The sequence below is a fragment of the Atractosteus spatula genome, chromosome 22, assembly GCF_055471065.1.
Source record: "Atractosteus spatula isolate fAtrSpa1 chromosome 22, fAtrSpa1.hap1, whole genome shotgun sequence".
NCBI classification, from domain to species: domain Eukaryota; kingdom Metazoa; phylum Chordata; class Actinopteri; order Semionotiformes; family Lepisosteidae; genus Atractosteus; species Atractosteus spatula.
The window spans coordinates 1,071,597-1,091,090 of NC_142727.1; the positions used below are offsets into that span (position 1 = coordinate 1,071,597).

The following is a 19,494-nucleotide window of genomic DNA, read 5'->3' on the forward strand; positions in this document are numbered from 1 at the left end:
AGAGAGTTAGGCGTGTAGACAGGGAAATTGGGAAAAAACAGAAATAAATACAGACACAGATCTGTGTCTTCAAATTCAGTAAACAACTAGTTTCATAGAGACAAGACAAACAGACAGGCAGACATAGAGAGAGACAGGCACATACACAGACAGGCAGAGAGAGACAGACAGGCGCTGTTCTGGTGCCCATGGTTCTCTGAAGACTCTTCACAATGTCAGTAAGTCTTTTTCCTTTCGTTCATTTTCAGTACATTTTTGCGGGTTCCAGTAACTATATGCTGAGCTGCAGTTCAGAAACCCCCGCTAAGCCTTCAGAAAATGAGGGGGCGCTCTTTCTCACCGGTCTCTCGTTCTTTGTCCTCCTGCTCTTCCTCAGTCAGCTGCAGACAAACTGGAGGAGCTGTGCCAGCTCACTGCCCAGTCCATGGCATCGCTGGAGATAGCGGATCACTTCCGGGTCGTGAAGCAGCTGGGTCAGGGGTCATACGGGAAGGTCATGCTGGCCGTTCACAGGCAGAGAGGTGAGCTGTGTCCAGTCAGTGTCACTGTGCTGTAGTGTCCAGTCAGTCAGTCAGGGTCACTGTGCTGTAGTGTCCAGTCAGTCAGTCAGTGTCTCTGTGCTGTAGTGTCCAGTCAGTCAGTCAGTGTCTCTGTGCTGTAGTGTCCAGTCAGTCAGTGTCTCTGTGCTGTAGTGTCCAGTCAGTCAGTCAGTGTCACTGTGCTGTAGTGTCCAGTCAGTCAGTCAGTGTCACTGTGCTGTAGTGTCCAGTCAGTTAGTGTCTCTGAGCTGTAGTGTCCAGTCAGTCAGTCAGTGTCACTGTGCTGTAGTGTCCAGTCAGTCAGTGTCTCTGTGCTGTAGTGTCCAGTCAGTCAGTCAGTGTCTCTGTGCTGTAGTGTCCAGTCCGTCAGTGTCCAGCTGGTCGGCGTGTTGCTGTATTGACCCTGTGTGGTGTCTCAGGGACGCCCATGGCGCTGAAGCTGTTCCCACGGAGCTCCACGCCCCTGCCGGTGTTCCTGCGGGAGTACTGCCTCTCCCTGTCGCTCTGCTCCCACCCCTGCCTGGCGGGCGCGCTGGGCATCGTGTTCACCACCCCGCGCCTCTACGTCTTCGCCCAGCAGGCGGCGCTGTTCGGGGACCTGTACGACATCATCGTCCCTGAGGTGCGTCCCCCTCGCTCGCCTCCCCACGGTCCCTCGCCGAGCTGTCCCCGGGCGTCTCCTTCACTGACCCCCCCCGTCTCCGTCCCTCCCGCAGGTCGGGGTGCGGGAGGAGTGCGCCCAGCGTGTCCTCTCCCAGCTGGCCCAGGCCCTGGCCTACCTCCACGCCCTGGGCTTCGTCCACCGGGACGTCAAGCCCGAGAACGTCTTCCTGTGCGACGGCCCCGAGTGCCGCCTGGTCAAGCTCGGCGACTTCGGCCTGGCCCGACCCTGGGGGTCGAAGTTCATGAAGACGGCCCACCCTTCCCCTTACTGTGCCCCTGAACTGAGCAGTGGCCTCTCAGCCCAGGCCAGGGCAGAGGAGGGGGCAGCAGGCGGGAGGGGGCGTGGCCCTCCGAGATGCAGGAGGAGAGGGGAGGGGGCGGAGACAGAGGAGGGGCGGGGCCGAGACCGGCCAATGGAGAGAGGGAGAGGCGGGGACAGGGGCAGAGGGGGCGCGAGAGGGAAAGAGGGAGCCGGAGAGGGGCAGAGGGAAGGAAGGGGACATCCCAGATCATCCCTGCCGGAAAAGGACACGGAAGAGGCCGAGGCCGAGACGGGGCCGAGCGCCGCACGGCCGGCAGAGAACGCAAGAGGGGAAGAGGAAGGGAGGAGGAAGAAGAGGGCGAAGAAGGAGTGGGCCACGGCGGAGCCCACCATCGACAGCTGGGCTCTGGGGGTGCTGGTGTACTGTCTGCTGACAGGCTGCTTTCCCTGGGAGCAAACCTGTGCCTCAGACCCCCTGTACCGGCGCTACCGCCGCTGGTTCGAGGCCAAGGAGGCGGGGGGCGGGGAGAGAGCATCCCCGAGTGGCCGGTTTTACAACCCGTCACGGGCGGAGAAACGGGCCGACAGCTCCACCCCAATCGGGGGCCTCCCTGCGAAGGAGGGGGAGGAGGAGTGGGGCCGGCGGCAGGGGGACCCCGAAATTGAAATCGCGGGCGAGACCCCGCCGCCATCTCCGCCTGCTCTGGGATCCCAGCTGCGGCGGGGGGCAGCGGGCGTCCCCCCGCAGTTCGTCGGCTTCACGCCTCTGGCTCTGGCCCTCTTCCGCGAGCTGCTGAACCCCGACCCCAGGTGCAGGGGGCTGCCCGGCGAGGCCGAGAGGTTTCTGGGGGAGCCCTGGCTGAGAGGCAGGGGTGCGCAGGAGCAGGGGACCAGGGGGAGCGGGGAGAAGGAAGCTGGGGGCCAGGAGGGAGAGGTCATGGGGTTCAGCACAGGGCTACGGACTGGGAGCAAGTGGAGCCAGCAGTGAGGGTGCAGGGGGAGGGGCGTCACTCTCGTTATGTCAGTGCCGGAGCACAGAGATGCAGTTCCCCCGCCGGTGGGCGCTGTTTCAAACGGACCTCTGCTGTAGGGCGTGGGGTGTGCGTGTGTGCCGTGGGCTTGTGTCCATGTATCTGGTCCCGTGTGAATCCGCTGCTTTCTTCAGTGGAATAAATGCCGCCTGCAACAAAGACGAGCGTTCTCAAGTTTTTCATTTCAATCTGAGCGAGCTCCTGAGCTGGCTAACAGCCCGACTCTATTGTTGTCCAGTCAGTCAGTCAGGGTCACTGTGCTGTAGTGTCCAGTCAGTCAGTCAGTGTCTCTGTGCTGTAGTGTCCAGTCAGTCAGTCAGTGTCACTGTGCTGTAGTGTCCAGTCAGTCAGTGTTACTGTACTAGAGTGTTAGTATCTCCCTCCCTCTCTGTGTTGTCCTCTGTTTGTTGTGTTATGTTTTTGTAACAGACATTAATCTCTGGGCTTTAGAGAGCCGCTGTCGTGAGACTAAATATAGAGGCTTCTATTTAAAACACTGTCCCAATCAACACTCCAGGACCGTCTGTCAAAGCTCAGCCAGCGCCTGCACAGGGCTGGGGGGAGAGGGGTTCGAGCCAGGGGCCGCTGGGAAAGAGCAGTTTTCCATCAGCTCAAAGTCAGTCTGTCAGGGCAGCTACATCAGCCTCTTCCAATAACATCCTGACTGTGCGCAGAGAGTCTGGAGCCTACACACAGAGACACTGACACACAGAGACACTGACGCACAGAGACACTGACAGACAGAGACACTGACAGACAGAGACACTGACGCACAGAGACACTGACACACTCACACTGACGCACAGAGACACTGACGCACAGAGACACTGACAGACAGAGACACTGACGCACAGAGACACTGACGCACAGAGACACTGACAGACAGAGACACTGACACACAGAGACACTGACGCACAGAGACACTGACACACTCACACTGACGCACAGAGACACTGACGCACAGAGACACTGACACACTCACACTGACGCACAGAGACACTGACACACTGACACACTCACACAGACACACAGAGACACTGGCACAGTGACACACTCACACAGACACACAGAGACACTGGCACACTGATACACTCACACTGACGCACAGAGACACTGACGCACAGAGACACTGACGCACTCACACTGACGCACAGAGACACTGACACACTCACACTGACGCACAGAGACACTGACGCACAGAGACACTGACACACAGAGACACTGACGCACAGAGACACTGACACACTCACACTGACGCACAGAGACACTGACACACTGACACACTCACACAGACACACAGAGACACTGGCACAGTGACACACTGACAAATATGAACCGAATAACACGAATGGTCAGGCGGACAAGATGTGTCTGTGTTGAAACTCTGGGGTTCAGGACAGGATGTCAATGCGTTAATTCGAGAAATGTCACGACCCCACTATGAAGTAATTAATCTGTCTTCTCTTATTGACGGCGGTAATGGATGATTGAACCAGGTTGCTGCTAGCTGGCCACGGCGCTGGGAAGACGGTTTTTGGGGGGGTCTTTCACAAGGTAGGGGTGCCCTGTCTGCCTGCCCAGGGCCCACTCCTCCTGCGGGCCCAGTCGTGTGTCAGGGACCGAGAGGGCTTGAAGTGGTGGCACTGGGCGGAGCGTATATAGACAAAAAAAGTGATCTTATCTTATATTATAAAAAAGTGCAGCCCATAAACACCTCCGGAGCCCATCTGGTGTTTATAGGTATACATTTCTGTCTAATCTCTTGAACAGCCTCTCTCTCTGTTCCCTTGGCACGGGCCTGGAGTGTGAGAGTGTGTGTGTGAGAGTGTGTGTGTGTGTGTGTGTCCGTGTTTCCTGTCGCTATGGCGACAATCACACCACCCTGACCCCCACTGCCTCCACCAGTCCACTTCTGCCACTGGGCCCGACCCCCTGTCTCACTCTCCCTCGCCCTGGCTCTTAATCTCCGAGCCCCGGCACGCCGAGGGCCGCCCTCTGCCTCTCTCACCCTCCAGCGCTCTGATCCCGAGTGTCTGTTTGTTGCCCGGAGTGGGAAGTGTCTGTGGGGTGGGCATCTGCCCGCAGTGACGGCCTCTTGAGCTCAGCAAAGCGCCGCTCTGCTGCCACCCAGTGGCCAGAACGAAGTATCGCACGCCAGAGGGCACGTCCTTTCCCTGCGCTGCGGGAAATCCTCTGAGATTCATCATAATTCATTAAGAACTGCTGGACACTCCACTCAAAGCGCTGTACAGTAATACAGTAATAATAACAAATCTAATCCCCAAATTCCCATATCTGTCAGAATCAAATAGCTCCGGGGGGAAATGTGGCCAGGACACCGGGGTGACACCCCTACTCTTCATGAGAGACGCCCCTGGATTGTTAATGACCACAGAGTTCATGGTGTCCTGGCCAAATGTCCCCCTGGCCTTTACCAGTCATGGCCTCCTAATAACCCCCCTCTCTGAACTGGCTCCATCACTCTGCTCTCCTCCCCACTGAGAGCTGGGGTGTGGGGAGCGGATTGGCGCGTCATCCAGGTGGGGGTACACACTGGTGGGGGTGGAGGGGATCCCGATCACCTGTCCAGCGCACTGAGAGGAGTGTCCAGAGAAGCGCTGTATCAGTGTGAGGAATCATTATTAAATATTATTGTTGTTGTTTGTAATGTAGTGGCGATTGCACTTACTGTTAAGAGTGTATACTCTTTGTGTATACTCTTTTTCTGTTGCGCTAGAAAGTTTATTTTGTTAGAAAAAAATATATTGTTGCTGTCGCAATGTAAACAAAAAGTAATACAGAGACAAAACAAATCTAATTCCTGCACTCGACGTGTCTCCCGGAGTGGAGGGGCGCCCACGCGTGGACAGGTATCCCCCCCCCCCCCCCCACCGTGGACGAGTCACATGACCCCCCCGTCCCCCCTCCCGTCCCTGCCCACGATCACGTGCCGTGTAGAGTTTCAGGAAACTTCACTCTTTAAAAAAATCAGCGAGGAGATCCCGGAAGCGCCCCGGGCCCGCCTCCAGGCCTCTCCCATTGGCTAGCGGGCGGCGCTGGGGCCGGTCATTGGCTACCTCGGGCGTCAGTCAGCGGCCGTGGGTCCCGGGATGTGGAATTGATACTTCTGGTCTCTTGGAAAGACCCAGAAGACGAGAAGACAGGGGGAAAGACAGAAACGGAGGAGGACATAAAGAGAGGCAGAAAGAAGGAGAAATACAGCCTGGCGTCAGTCTGTGGCCCCGAGAGAGAGGAGCAAGAGTGAATGAGGTATGTCGGAGAATTGTCCGTGTTTCTCTCTCCGTCTGTCAGTCTGTACCTGAACCTTTCAGTCTGTATCTGTACCTATCATTGTGCTGTAGTGTCCAGTCAGTCAGGGTCGCTGTGCTGTAGTGTCCAGTCAGTCAGTCAGTGTCTCTGTGCTGTAGTGTCCAGTCAGTCAGGGTCACTGTGCTGTAGTGTCCAGTCAGTCAGGGTCTCTGTGCTGTAGTGTCCAGTCAGTCAGTCAGGGTCACTGTGCTGTAGTGTCCAGTCAGTCAGTCAGTGTCTCTGTGCTGTAGTGTCCAGTCAGTCAGTCAGTGTCTCTGTGCTGTAGTGTCCAGTCAGTCAGTCAGGGTCTCTGTGCTGTAGTGTCCAGTCAGTCAGGGTCTCTGTGCTGTAGTGTCCAGTCAGTCAGTCAGGGTCTCTGTGCTGTAGTGTCCAGTCAGTCAGTCAGGGTCTCTGTGCTGTAGTGTCCAGTCAGTCAGTGTCTCTGTGCTGTAGTGTCCAGTCAGTCAGCGTCGCTGTGCTGTAGTGTCCAGTCAGTCAGTCAGTGTCTCTGTGCTGTAGTGTCCAGTCAGTCAGTCAGTCAGGGTCACTGTGCTGTAGTGTCCAGTCAGTCAGTCAGGGTCACTGTGCTGTAGTGTGCAGTCAGTCAGTCAGTGTCACTGTGCTGTAGTGTCCAGTCAGTCAGTCAGGGTCACTGTGCTGTAGTGTCCAGTCAGTCAGTCAGTGTCGCTGTGCTGTAGTGTCCAGTCAGTCAGTGTCCGTCTGTCTGTCTGTATCAGTTCCTGTACCTGTCTCTGGGCCTCTGGGTCTGTTTGAGTGTGTACTTGTAGCTCAGCTCCCTCTCCGTGTCCTTTCAGAATGGCCCCTGAACGAGCTGTGTGACCTGTGTCTCCAGATCCTGCTGAGGCAGACAGATGGCCCAGCGTGCTGGTCGGTGCAGAGAGACACGGACTGGACGCCTCGCCCCCACTGCCACTCGCGCGCAGGCGACGCCGCGGCCAGGCGGAGAGCCGGACGGGCATGGACTCGGACGGCATGCTGGGAGGGGGAGCGGAGTTTGAGCTGGACCCCGACATCGTCAGTGAGGAGGCAGGCCGACTCTACACCGAGCTGCAGGTCTGCATGGCCGTCACCTGGCCTGAGTCCGTCTGACTGTACACTGACTGTCTCACACTCTCAGTGCAGTGTTCATGGCCTGGAGTGCCCAGTCAGGGTGGCAGTGTGAATAATGAGTCAGCCCGTGTTGATGTGAAGTACTTTGCTCTCTTGTCTGTAACCCTGAGCTTTATTGCCTCACCCTCATCTTTATTTTAGTGTGTGATAGAAGCCCATGGCTCTAGCTCAGTGGAGTGTCTCCTGCCTGCCCTGGTCTCTGTGCTGGAGAGTCTTGCTCGAACCCGTGCCCAGTTACGAGAGCGAGAGAATGAGGCAGAGAGAGAAAAGGAGGAGAGAGAAGCCCTGGTACAACGCTTTGAGGTAGAGAGAGGGAGAAGGAGAGAGAGCGAGGAGGTGAGTCTGGAGACCTCAAAAACAAAGAGATTAATATACACCCTGTCGACACACCTCACACAGGGATTAATACAGACACTAATACAGACCCTAGAGACACTCCTCACACACTGAGATTAATACAGACCCTAATACAGACCCCAGAGACACTCCTCACACACTGAGATTAATACAGACCCTAGAGACACTCCTCACACACTGAGATTAATACAGACCCTAGAGACACACCTCACACACAGAGATTAATACAGACCCTAGAGACACACCTCACACACTGAGATTAATACAGACCCTAGAGACACTCCTCACACACAGAGATTAATACAGACCCTAATACAGACCCTAGAGACACTCCTCACACACTGAGATTAATACAGACCCTAGAGACACTCCTCACACACTGAGATTAATACAGATCCTAATACAGACCCCAGAGACACTCCTCACACACTGAGATTAATACAGACCCTAATACAGACCCCAGAGACACTCCTCACACACTGAGATTAATACAGACCCTAATACAGACCCCAGAGACACTCCTCACACACTGAGATTAATACAGACCCTAATACAGACCCCAGAGACACTCCTCACACACTGAGATTAATACAGACCCTAATACAGACCCCTGAGACACTCCTCACACACTGAGATTAATACAGACCCTAGAGACACTCCTCACACACTGAGATTAATACAGACCCTAGAGACACTCCTCACACACTGAGATTAATACAGACCCTAATACAGACCCCTGAGACACTCCTCACACACAGATTAATACAGACCCTAGAGACACACCTCACACACAGAGATTAATACAGACCCCAGAGACACTCCTCACACACAGAGATTAATAAAGACCCTCTTTTAAAGTTTGGCACTGTCCATGGGGTGCAGTAAGGTGTGCTCTCCTCCCGACCCCTCTGTCTCTGTAGAAGTACCTGGAGCTGGACGACGTCTTTGAGCAGGAGCGGCGGGCGATGCGAGGGAGAGAGCGGGAGAGGGAGCGGCGAGAGAGGGCGCTGGAGCAGAAGGCCAGGGAGCAGGCCGACCAGCGTCAGTGTCCCGCCTCCCGGCTGCGCGTCTGGGCGCGGCGTCGTCCCGGCGAGGGGCTGGTCGCGTCCCTGCTGCAGCTGTCTGTGTTTTTGTGTTGCAGTGGTGGCCGTGGAGGAGCAGAAGTCGGCTCTGACCCGAGAGCTCAGCGCCCTGAGACACACCCACAGCAAGGTCAGCCAGGGGTCACGGGGGTGGGGGGGTCAGGGGTCATCATCCGTCAGAGCGACAGAAGTGCTGTCTTGTCGTCTCTTTCCTTTGTTGCTGTTATCGGTGGTGTTGTTGTTGGGGATGATGACTAGGGCCTGTGATCTGAATAATCGTGCGCTCTGAGCAGGTGCTGCGAAGCTATCTGGACCTGCTGGAGAAACCGACGCCGCCAGAGCCCAGCGATCGGCCCCCCTCTCCAGCCAGGTGACCCCAGACCCTCGCCCGTGTGTGTGTGTGAACTGTGACGTACCAGTCTATACTGGGTGTCTGGACTGTGCTCTGTGTGTCTGTAGTGTGTGTGTCTGTGCTGTGCTGTGTGAGTCTATACTGGGTGTCTGTATTGCACTGTACCTGTTAATCATTGTTTTTGTTCGTCTTTAGAGGTTGTTCGTGTTCCATGGGGTCAGAGGTCACGCCAGACCAGGGTTATGAAGAGGCCCCATCCCTTCCTCAGGTAAAAGTGATGCCAACTCTGTCCTCGTTCTGCCAGCTAGGTCTGTCTGCGCTCTCTCTGATTCTGTGCTGATGAGTTAATGGCTACAGGAAAGTGTCAGGATCCTGTGGGATGTTTAGCATTGTGTTTAAAACTGAGACCAGGAGGCACAACTTCACACAAAGGGTAGCGGGGGTCTGGAACAGGCTGCTGTGGTCGAAGTCCTGACGTCCGGGCCCCGGAGCAGATCTCCTGGGATCGGTTATAGTATCTGCTAGCGAGCTGGGAGATGAGCACACAGCCCTACACAAGCTAGAGGGGGCGGCTGGCTGATGATGATGATGATGATGAGGTATCGGCCTCCAGCTCTCGCTGACCAGCGGTCCGCCCGTCCCCAGGTGCAGCCCAGCGAGGACGCCGGGTCTGGCTCCGCCCCCACCCCTGCCGAACCCGCTGTCACCGGGTGCAACGGGGCGCTGGAGAGGGGGGAGGAGCCTGAGAGGGAGGGGTGGGAGCTGACGGCTCTGTCCCCCCTGAGTGACATCATCAGCTCCACCCCCGAACTGGCCCTGTTTGGCAACATGGTGATCGAAGCCAGGTACTGGGACTGGGAGCTGGACTAGTTCTTCACTGGGATTATAATCAGACTCCACTGACACTGACAGAGCAGTCTGAGGCTCTCCAGGCTGGACTGGACTGACTGGACTGGGAGCTGGACTAGTTCTTCACTGGGATTATAATCAGACTCCACTGACAGAGCAGTCTGAGACTCTCCAGGCTGGACTGGACTGACTGGACTGGGAGCTGGACTAGTTCTTCACTGGGATTATAATCAGACTCCACTGACACTGCCAGAGCAGTGACTGGCTTCACTGTGGTCTTCTAACCTGTCTAATTTAGCAAAGCCTGTCCACAGGGAGAGACTGTAGATCACAAACATCCTGAAGAACTGATCTCTAGACCTGCTTCTATGATTAAGCAGTGACTGTGTGCCTAATATTGGGAATTTTGGACAGTGCAGTGACTGTGGTTATGTCTGTAATATTGGGGCTCAAGGTGGTGTAAGTTATCATTATTATTATTTTTTGAGGAAATGTATAGAACTTGTGATTTTATGTTAATTCATGGCTCTTATGAAATTATTGCCTCAATTAATGCCGAAAATCCAAATTTCCCTCCTAGCACTCCCAAGCAGGACATTCCTGATTCCCGGTCGGAATGCCGGAACACGGAGTCGCTGTTCGCGGAGCTGTCCGGAGTCAGCCGGGAATATCTGGAGAGCGTCGACATGGGAGTCAGTCTGCACGGTGAGAGAGAATAGAGAGAGACAGTGGCAGTCATGTCAGCCTGTGTCTCTGCGCCACGCTGAGTGTCTCTCCAGTATCTCCAGCTCTGATGGGGAGGAGTGTTAATGTGAAGTTACAGAGGAGCTGGACTGAGTGTCTCTCCAGTATCTCCAGCTCTGATGGGGAGGGGTGTTAATGTGAAGTTACAGAGGAGCTGGACTGAGTGTCTCTACAGTATCTCCAGCTCTGATGGGGAGGGGTGTTAATGTGAAGTTACAGAGGAGCTGGACTGAGTGTCTCTCCAGTATCTCCAGCTCTGATGGGGAGGAGTGTTAATGTGAAGTTACAGAGGAGCTGGACTGAGTGTCTCTCCAGTATCTCCAGCTCTGATGGGGAGGGGTGTTGATGTGAAGTTACAGAGGAGCTGGACTGAGTGTCTCTCCAGTGTCTCCAGCTCTGATGGGGAGGGGTGTTAATGTGAAACACTGACAGATCATTCTGGATGGATTCCCAGTCAGCGTCTTTGTTAACCCAACTTCTCTTGTCTGTTTCCCTCTGAAGGTTCTGTTGACCAGTTAGAGGAAATTCTGTCCCAGTATGAGGAGCTGAAATCCACCCAGTAAGCCGTTGTTCTCAGAGTTATTACTGGTGTTGCCATTGAGCTGCTGTTTAGCTGGTGTAGAGTTCGGGGCTCATAGTTACTGGCTTCTGTGTTCTGTCTCCTCCTCTGTGCCTCGCCTTTCGCCTCAGTGAGCTGGTAGACGCTGCGCGCAGAGCTTTAATTTCCAGGGTGGAGGAACTGACCAATGAGAGAGCAGTCCTGAGCTTGGAGGTGGGATCTGCCCAGGAGACTGTTGCCCGATTGGAGGGAAAACTGAAGGAGATGGAGGAGGAAGTGAGGCGGTGAGCGATCAGGAAGTACCTCCCACAAACATTTCCCGATCCTGTCACTGCAGCTTATGATCACTTACTTATGGCCCTTCATAAAGTTAATTTTTGCAGGCTGTAGCGACACACTGTGACAGGGGTTGGCAGGACAGCACTTGTTTAGCATGTGGTGCAGTGACACAGCGTGCACAGCAGGGGGCAGCAGGATCTATGGCTGCTGTAATACCTCCGGAACACGAGATGGCAGCAGAATTAATGACCAGTCTCCCCATCTCCTGTACGAGAAGCCTTGTGAGGCGGAAGACTGAGGTGTTTAAAACTGTTGATCTGTTGCACCACAGCCAGACAGTGGGAAGTGGTGATTGAGAGGTTGCCTTTAGCAGCTGTGCAGCCTGCAGCAGTGATGTGTGGGGATGATGCTAATCGAGCTCCTCTCTCTGTTGACTTGTTTTCTAGGCTTCGTAAAGAGCTGGACGAGTGTCAGAGCGAAGACCCAGAGGTGAGAGAGGAGCTCGAGCGTTGAATTCCAGGAAACAGACGTGTCTGTGTGTTTTGTGTGCTGCGGTCTCTGGGGTCCCTGCGGACGCGGCGGTAACGTTGGTCACTCCGGTCACTGCGGTCACCGCCCCCCCCCTCTCTCCCGCAGGCCTCCCTCCCCCTCTCCCTGCGCCAGCGCTTCTCCCGCTCGGAGATGGCCAGGGTGGTGATGGAGAGGAACCAGTACAAGGAGAAACTGATCGACCTGCAGGACGCCCTGCGGCGCACACAGCAGCTCCGGTGCGGTCTCTCTCCTCCCTCCTCTGTCTGCGGTCCTGCTCCATCCCTGTCCTCCCTCCTCTGTCTCCGGTCCAGCAGCTCCGGTGCGGTCTCTCTCCTCCCTCCTCTGTCTGCGGTCCTGCTCCATCCCTGTCCCTCCCTCCTCTGTCTGCGGTCCTGCTCCATCCCTGTCCTCCCTCCTCTGTCTCCGGTCCAGCAGCTCCGGTGCGGTCTCTCTCCTCCCTCCTCTGTCTGCGGTCCTGCTCCATCCCTGTCCCTCCCTCCTCTGTCTGCGGTCCTGCTCCATCCCTGTCCTCCCTCCTCTGTCTGCGGTCCTGCTCCATCCCTGTCCTCCCTCCTCTGTCTCCGGTCCTGCTCCATCCCTGTCCTCCCTCCTCTGTCTCCGGTCCTGCTCCATCCCTGTCCTCCCTTCTCTGTCTGCGGTCCTGCTCCATCCCTGTCCTCCCTCCTCTGTCTCCGGTCCTGCTCCATCCCTGTCCCTCCCTCCTCTCGCTCTGTTCTTTCTCTCCTGATTCTCTGCCTGTTGTCACTGTGCTTCACTGCTCTCGTGTGTCCAGAAGTCTGTCCCCCTCTCCACCTGACGGATTGCTCTTGTCCTGCGTCTGTCCTTCTGTTCCTCCTGCAGAGCCACGAGAGAGGAAAAGACAGGAGTGGAGGAGAAGAAGAGTGTCTGGAGGAGGTGAGAGAGACCATTGAATTCCTAGTGCTGTGCAGACAGACAGCGTGGCCCCACCCGGGCAGACACAGATACCTGTAGATACAGAGGCCCACCCCGGACACAGATACCAGTGGGGTTTAGCTCAGACAGCAGAGTTAACAGCCCCATGGATCCTCTCTAGGAAAGGTACACCTACAGCACAGAGGAGAAACGAAAGCTGATGGTTGAGATAAAACGTGAAATAGTCTTGTTTACGTCTATTTATTCTAGCAAATACAAGAGTTCTAGTAAGTAATTCTTTTTGCCTCTCGATCCCTCTCAGCTTTCATCGCTTATTTGGACTGAAGAAAGACCCACTGGCTCCGCCCACCAATGCGTTAAAGACTGTTGCCCCTCCCCTCTCAACTGCCCCACCTCTTCCATCCACCACAGCGATTGGCTCCTCCAGGCAACCAGCTGTCAATCAAACGCACACCAGGTAAATTACTGGGTCTCTAGTGTCTGTATTAGAGACTATATTAATCTCAGTGTGTGAGGAGTGTCTCTAGGGTCTATATTAGGGTCTGTATTAATCTCAGTGTGTGAGGAGTGTCTCTAGGGTCTATATTAGGGTCTGTATTAATCTCAGTGTGTGAGGTGTGTCTCTAGGGTCTATATTAGGGTCTGTATTAATCTCAGTGTGTGAGGAGTGTCTCTAGGGTCTATATTAGGGTCTGTATTAATCTCTGTGTGTGAAGAGTGTCTCTAGGGTCTATATTAGGGTCTGTATTAATCTCTGTGTGTGAGGTGTGTCTCTAGGGTCTGTATTAGGGTCTGTATTAATCTCCATTTAATTCCTCTCTGCCCTGGTCTCTCTCAGCGACTCGTCTCCAGAGTCCCTCTCTACGCGTCTCAGGAGGAGAGAGCTGTACCGCGACATCCGCTCGCATGTGTGGAGCATGCTGGGAAAGCGTCAGATCCACGGCTGGAGCATGCCCCCCGCCGAGCAGGTACCTGCCCCGCCCCTCCCAGCCCTCCTGACCCCCCCCCCCTCATTTCAGCGGCTTCTCCGGGCTTTAACCCTGTGCTGATTGCAGGGCTCGCTGGCGCCTCCGTCCTCCGGCGTGAGCGAGGTCCCGGCCCTGGTGCAGCTCCGGCTCTTGGATCAGAAGGACTCCACCTCCAAGGTCCGGCAGTAACCCTGGTGCTAATTAATCAATTAATAACGATGCCCGTCCAGTGAGCAAGGCTGTCCCAGTGTGTGCAGGCAGCAGTGATATTACAGCGATAATATATAAATATATATAATATATATATATTGGGATAAAATATAATGATCATAGCAGTAATACTAATCGTCACATTGTCCCTCTGTCCATCTCCACAGCTGACTTGTGCTGCTGCTGTTACTCCAGACATCTCTGGTGACCAAACGGTAAGAAATCAGGGCTGACCAGCACTCCATCTCTCTCAGTGACGAGGAGGACTGCAGTGTCCAGTCGGTCAGTGTCACTGTGCTGTAGTGTCCAGTCGGTCAGTCAGTGTCACTGTGCTGTAGTGTCCAGTCAGTCAGTCAGTGTCACTGTGCTGTAGTGTCCAGTCGGTCAGTCAGGGTCTCTGTGCTGTAGTGTCCAGTTGATCAGTGTCACTGTGCTGTAGTGTCCAGTCAGTCAGTCAGTCAGTGTCACTGTGCTGTAGTGTCCAGTCAGTCAGTGTTACTGTGCTGTAGTGTCCAGTTGGTCAGAGTCACTGTATTAACCGTTAGTATAAACTCTGTCTCTCAGTGCTCAGTGTGGGTGGTCTCAGGCCCACCCTCCTGGAGTGATGTCACAGTGATTGACCCAGCACAGTCCAATCATGTGGTGGATCACTTCACCCTCCCACCCACCTCCCCAGCCCTCTGTATTGCTGCAGTGCCACCTGCTGGTAAGAATCAGAATGTGTGTCTGGGCCTGTTGTGAATAATAGTCTCTCAGAGTGTTTCTGTTCCTCTGTAATTAGCTGTGTTGTTCAGCTATAACCCTGTCTTTGTTAGTAAATATACCATCTGTCAGTGTGTCTGTATTAACCCCTCTCTCTCAGTGTAGTGTTCATGTGCTGGAGTGTCCAGTCAGTGTGTCTGTATGAACCCCTCTCTCTCAGTGCAGTGTTCATGTGCTGGAGTGTCCGGTCAGTGTGTCTGTATGAACCCCTCTCTCTCTCAGGGCAGTGTTCATGTACTGGAGTGTCCGGTCAGTGTGTCTGTATGAACCCCTCTCTCTCTCAGTGCAGTGTTCATGTGCTGGAGTGTCCAGTCAGTGTGTCTGTATGAACCCCTCTCTCTCAGTGCAGTGTTCATGTGCTGGAGTGTCCGGTCAGTGTGTCTGTATGAACCCCTCTCTCTCTCAGTGTAGTGTTCATGTACTGGAGTGTCCAGTCAGTGTGTCTGTATGAACCCCTCTCTCTCAGTGTAGTGTTCATGTACTGGACTGTCCAGTCAGTGTGTCTGTATTAACCCCTCTCTCTCTCAGTGCAGTGTTCATGTACTGGAGTGTCCAGTCAGTGTGTCTGTATTAACCCCTCTGTCTCTCAGTGCAATGTTCATGTACTGGAGTGTCCAGTCAGTGTGTGTGTATTAACCCCTCTCTCTCTCAGTGCAGTGTTCATGTACTGGAGTGTCCAGTCAGTGTGTCTGTATTGCTCTTTGCCTGTAGAGAACTCACCTTCGCCCTCTACTGGAACAGTGTGGATTGGCACTCAAGATGGCAGGTGAGTTTCTGGGCTCTTCTGTTTCAACCCCTGTTGGAGCTGTGTCTCTCCTGTCGGTGCCTGTGTGCTGGAGTGAGGGGTGGCCACAGTCTCAGACGGTCTCCCCCTCCTGCAGTGTCCTCGTCCATACAGCATCGGGGGACATACGGCGCCGCCTGCAGTCCGTCAGCCTGCGCGAGGGGGTCCACTCCATCACGTGAGTCTCGGTGTCTGTGCCGCCGTCTCCGCGTCCCGCCCCGATGTGTCCGGCCCGGTGCTGAGCCCTCTCTCCCTGTCTCAGCCACGCCCGGGGCCAGGTGATCGCTGGACTGGCCGACGGGACGCTGGCCTTTTTCTCACGTAGCCCAGGTGAGTGGCTGCCGCCACCTGCTTTCCGTTTCCAGGGGGAGTCCGACCCCGAGGGGATTTAACTCTGGAGTTTCGTTGGCCGAGCGGTGGGCCGAGGCTGGGAAGTGGCCAGGAGGATTCTGGTGTGGTCAGTGAACTAGTCGCGCGTGCAGGTGAGCTCTCTGAACACGCCAACCGTGGGGCACGACAACCCAGCTCTCGCCCTCCCTCTCGCAGACGGTAGCTGGGACCTCCAATCACACGGCAAGCTGTCCCTGGGACCACCCCCCGTGCAGCCCATTCGCTGTTGCCTGGCGACAGGGGCGGGGCTGTGGTGCGGCTACTGGAACCAGGTGTTTGTGATCGACAGCCGGAGCAGGAGAGTGGAGGTGTGTGTCCAGTCAGTCAGTCAGGGTCACTGTGCTGTAGTGTCCAGTCAGTCAGTCAGGGTCTCTGTGCTGTAGTGTCCAGTCAGTCAGTCAGGGTCACTGTGCTGGAGTGTCCAGTCAGTCAGTCAGGGTCACTGTGCTGGAGTGTCCAGTCAGTCAGTCAGGGTCACTGTGCTGGAGTGTCCAGTCAGTCAGTCAGGGTCACTGTGCTGGAGTGTCCAGTCAGTCAGGGTCACTTTGCTGGAGTGTCCAGTCAGTCAGTCAGGGTCACTGTGCTGGAGTGTCCAGTCAGTCAGTCAGTGTCACTGTGCTGTAGTGTCCAGTCAGTCAGTGTCACTGTGCTGTAGTGTCCAGTCAGTCAGTCAGTGTCACTGTGCTGTAGTGTCCAGTCAGTCAGTCAGGGTCACTGTGCTGTAGTGTCCAGTCAGTCAGTCAGGGTCACTGTGCTGTAGTGTCCAGTCAGTCAGTCAGGGTCACTGTGCTGGAGTGTCCAGTCAGTCAGTCAGGGTCACTGTGCTGTAGTGTCCAGTCAGTCAGTCAGGGTCACTGTGCTGGAGTGTCCAGTTAGTCAGTCAGTGTCACTGTGCTGTAGTGTCCAGTCAGTCAGTCAGGGTCACTGTGCTGTAGTGTCCAGTCAGTCAGTCAGGGTCACTGTGCTGTAGTGTCCAGTCAGTGTATCTGACCTCTCTCTCTCTGTCTCTCAGCGCTCTTTTTCCGTCTCTGCTCGCTTGGAGCAGCAGGTGCGCTTCCTGTGCATGGCAGGAAGTGGGGTTTGGGTGTCCTGTCGTCTTGACCCCATCCTCCGGCTTTTTGATTGTGTGACAGGACGTCCGCTACAGGAACTGGATCTGACGCCACTGGTTACCAGTACACTGGGTCTGTATTAATCTCAGTGTGTGAGGAGTGTCTCTAGGGTCTGTATTAGGGTCTGTATTAATCTCAGTGTGTGAGGAGTGTCTCTAGGGTCTGTATTAGGGTCTATATTAATCTCTGTGTGTGAGGAGTGTCTCTAGGGTCTATAATAGGATCTGTATTAATCTCAGTGTGTGAGGTGTGTCTCTAGGGTCTGTATTAGGGTCTGTATTAATCTCTGTGTGTGAGGAGTGTCTCTAGGGTCTGTATTAGGGTCTGTATTAATCTCTGTGTGTGAGGAGTGTCTCTAGGGTCTGTATTAGGGTCTGTATTAATCTCAGTGTGTGAGGAGTGTCTCTGGGGTCTGTATTAGGGTCTGTATTAATCTCAGTGTGTGAGGAGTCAGTGTTAATCTCTCTCTCTGTCTTTTAGGTCCTGCTTTCCTCTCTCTCTCTCCACTACAGATCTCTTCCCTTTCCCTCACCTGTGGACACCTGTGGGTGGGGACAGGAAGTGGCGCCATCTTTGCCATCCCTGTTAGTCGCAGTGAGTATCTTCCCCCTCGTCACAGAAGACCCCAGTGGTGATTTTCCACTGCCTATGATTTGAGACTGGGTTATACAGCCTGATATGTTCGATTGCCGTATTTACATGTATTTTCAGGTTCACTCTGTGAAGGGCTGTGGCAGGTTCCTTTTTTCACCACAGGCACTTAATTATAACTTTTACTTATGACTTAATGATTACCCAGTTCTCTTGTCTTGCCCAGGCGCTCAGTCCTCCGATATCCCATACTGCTCCCTGGCGGCGGCCCAGCTGTGTTACCACGGTCACCGCCAGGACGTGCGGTTCATCATCACCGTCCCCGGTGAGACGGCGCTCCTCTCCTGATCTGTGTCTCCTGGTTTCTCAGCCTCGCTCTGCTGATCGTACAGGTCCTGACCTGCCCCCCTCTCTCTCTCTCAGGGTGCATTAACCCCTCTCTGGCTGCAGGAGGCGTTCCGACTCAGCTGGTCCTCAGTGGAGGCGAGGGCTACATCAACTTCCGCATCGGTGAGTCCCCGTCATCGGCCGGCGGGGCCACAGTTCTACCGCCGAGCCTGACCGGAGGGAGGGGGGCGCTGCCCGTCGTTGCCCGTCTCTCGTGCGGTTCTGCCTGACCCGACTGCGTGTCTGCCCTCCCTGTCTTTCAGGGGACGATGGGGGCGACGGCGCGGATGGCTCGTCGGACCCCCTGCTCCGGCGTGCCGAGCGCAGTCACATGATCATCTGGCAGTGCCCCGCCCCTCCCCAGGCCAACCCGGCCCCCTGATTGGCCGGGCCGGACCACGCCCAGCCAGCTGCTCCTACCCCTTGTCCCCCCCCCGCCAGCCAGAGGACTAACACTACCACTGGGGCCGCACCCCACTTCTTCACACGCAGACCCCAGCAGCTCCAGCCTCTCCATCGCGCCTCCTTGTTCCCCGTCCTCTCCCGCACCCTCGTTTCGGGGTCCCCAGGTGGAGGCTGAACCCCTCGAACGGCGTCTCTTTCTTGACCCTGTCAAACCCGGAGCGGATCCGGAGTCTCGTTGTCAACACCGTGAACCCGGAGCGGATCGGACCGCTGCGGATCCGGAGTCTCGTTGTCAACACCGTGAACCCGGAGCGGATCGGACCGCTGCGGATCCGGAGTCTCGTTGTCAACACCGTGGACACAGAGCGGATCGGACCGCTGCGGATCCGGAGTCTCGTTGTCAACACTGTGAACCCGGAGCGGATCGGACAGCTGCTGAACCGGAGTCTCGTGTCCCTGCGCTCCTCCAGCCCCCCCTGCTTCCCCGAACTGAATTAGTCTCTTTCTTCCTGACGAACTGCCCCCGTCCGAGCCGTGGCAGAACCGCCAGTGTCGCTCCTGCCGGTTTGATCAGCTCACAGCAGCCCAGCGGAGCCCAGCGGCTCTGCAGCAGGGACAGTGGTGCTGGGAACTGCCCCATGCAGTACAGCTGCTCTGCAGACAGGGGGCACCAGTGTGCCTTTCTACCTCCAGCTCTTCTCTTGCTCTGCGTTTGGTGTTGTTTTGCGTTAATTTTGATAATGTTTTTTGGTTTTATTCCCCTGAGGTGTTTTACAGAATCTCTGTCCTCCCCTCTCGCCCCTGTGGGGTTTCTGTGTGAGACCGTGTCCTGGTCAGTTTTCACTGCTGTCTCTGCTTCATTTATTTCACACCTAGAACTGATGTCGTAGTTCTCCTTCCTGCTGTCTCGTCTGACAGTCTGTCCGTCTAGGACAGGAGACACAGTGAGAGAAGGGGGGATCTCAGGCAGAAGAGCACAAAGACATAAACAGAATCAGTATTTGATGGTGCTTGAAGGACTCTGTTGCAGTCACCCCAACAGGGGATTTTAAATGTCTGCTTGTTGTGCTTTTATTGTGCTTGTCTGACAGGTTGACTGTTTTCTCAAGAGCAGAGAACAACATGCTGAATTTATACTGGAACCTTTGTTGTATGGGTTAGGGACCACCCTTTTCTCAGGGACGTATTTCGATGTGACACTTGTTCTGCATGGAAACAAGAAGCACTTTTGTACATATATTTTCATTAAAAAAGGAGAAAATGATTGTGGGGAGGTGTGCGT

General features: G+C 55.2%; 2 protein-coding genes across 5 annotated transcripts in view; both read left to right on the forward strand.

The window, feature by feature from the left end:
• Window positions 1–2,654, forward strand: part of sbk3 (SH3 domain binding kinase family, member 3) — a 3,274-nt gene extending 620 nt beyond the window's left edge. Inside the window, exons 1-4 of one of the 2 annotated variants that reach the window (XM_088939782.1) lie at window positions 1–218; window positions 377–521; window positions 959–1,161; window positions 1,256–2,654. The exon at window positions 1–218 is cut by the window's left edge and continues 620 nt beyond it. In XM_088939782.1, coding sequence (XP_088795908.1) covers window positions 213–218; window positions 377–521; window positions 959–1,161; window positions 1,256–2,452 — 1,551 coding nt within the window. In that variant the 5' untranslated portion in view covers window positions 1–212 and the 3' untranslated portion in view covers window positions 2,453–2,654. The remainder of the gene's footprint in view (window positions 219–376; window positions 522–958; window positions 1,162–1,255) is intronic. The other variant, XM_088939784.1, reaches the window with a different exon arrangement.
• Window positions 2,655–5,607: 2,953 nt separating this feature from the next.
• LOC148816414 (C-Jun-amino-terminal kinase-interacting protein 4) lies at window positions 5,608–19,473 on the forward strand. 3 transcript variants are annotated; one of them, XM_088939776.1, is made up of 28 exons: window positions 5,608–5,765; window positions 6,620–6,878; window positions 7,077–7,271; window positions 8,213–8,333; window positions 8,434–8,504; window positions 8,668–8,744; window positions 8,922–8,994; window positions 9,372–9,571; window positions 10,156–10,280; window positions 10,821–10,878; window positions 11,010–11,162; window positions 11,604–11,646; window positions 11,794–11,924; window positions 12,550–12,603; window positions 12,905–13,060; window positions 13,442–13,571; window positions 13,659–13,748; window positions 13,949–13,996; window positions 14,346–14,487; window positions 15,255–15,309; window positions 15,425–15,505; window positions 15,590–15,657; window positions 15,874–16,025; window positions 16,730–16,901; window positions 17,310–17,423; window positions 17,647–17,745; window positions 17,844–17,930; window positions 18,071–19,473. In XM_088939776.1, the coding sequence occupies exons 2-28, from the start codon at window positions 6,783–6,785 to the stop codon at window positions 18,187–18,189; spliced, it is 2,910 nt and encodes a 969-aa protein (XP_088795902.1). In that variant the 5' UTR covers window positions 5,608–5,765; window positions 6,620–6,782; the 3' UTR covers window positions 18,190–19,473. The 3 variants fall into 3 exon arrangements, with proteins under 3 accessions (XP_088795902.1, XP_088795903.1, XP_088795904.1); XM_088939777.1 differs by having other exon boundaries at window positions 6,658–6,878; XM_088939778.1 differs by lacking the exon at window positions 13,659–13,748.
• The last annotated feature ends 21 nt before the right edge of the window (window positions 19,474–19,494 follow it).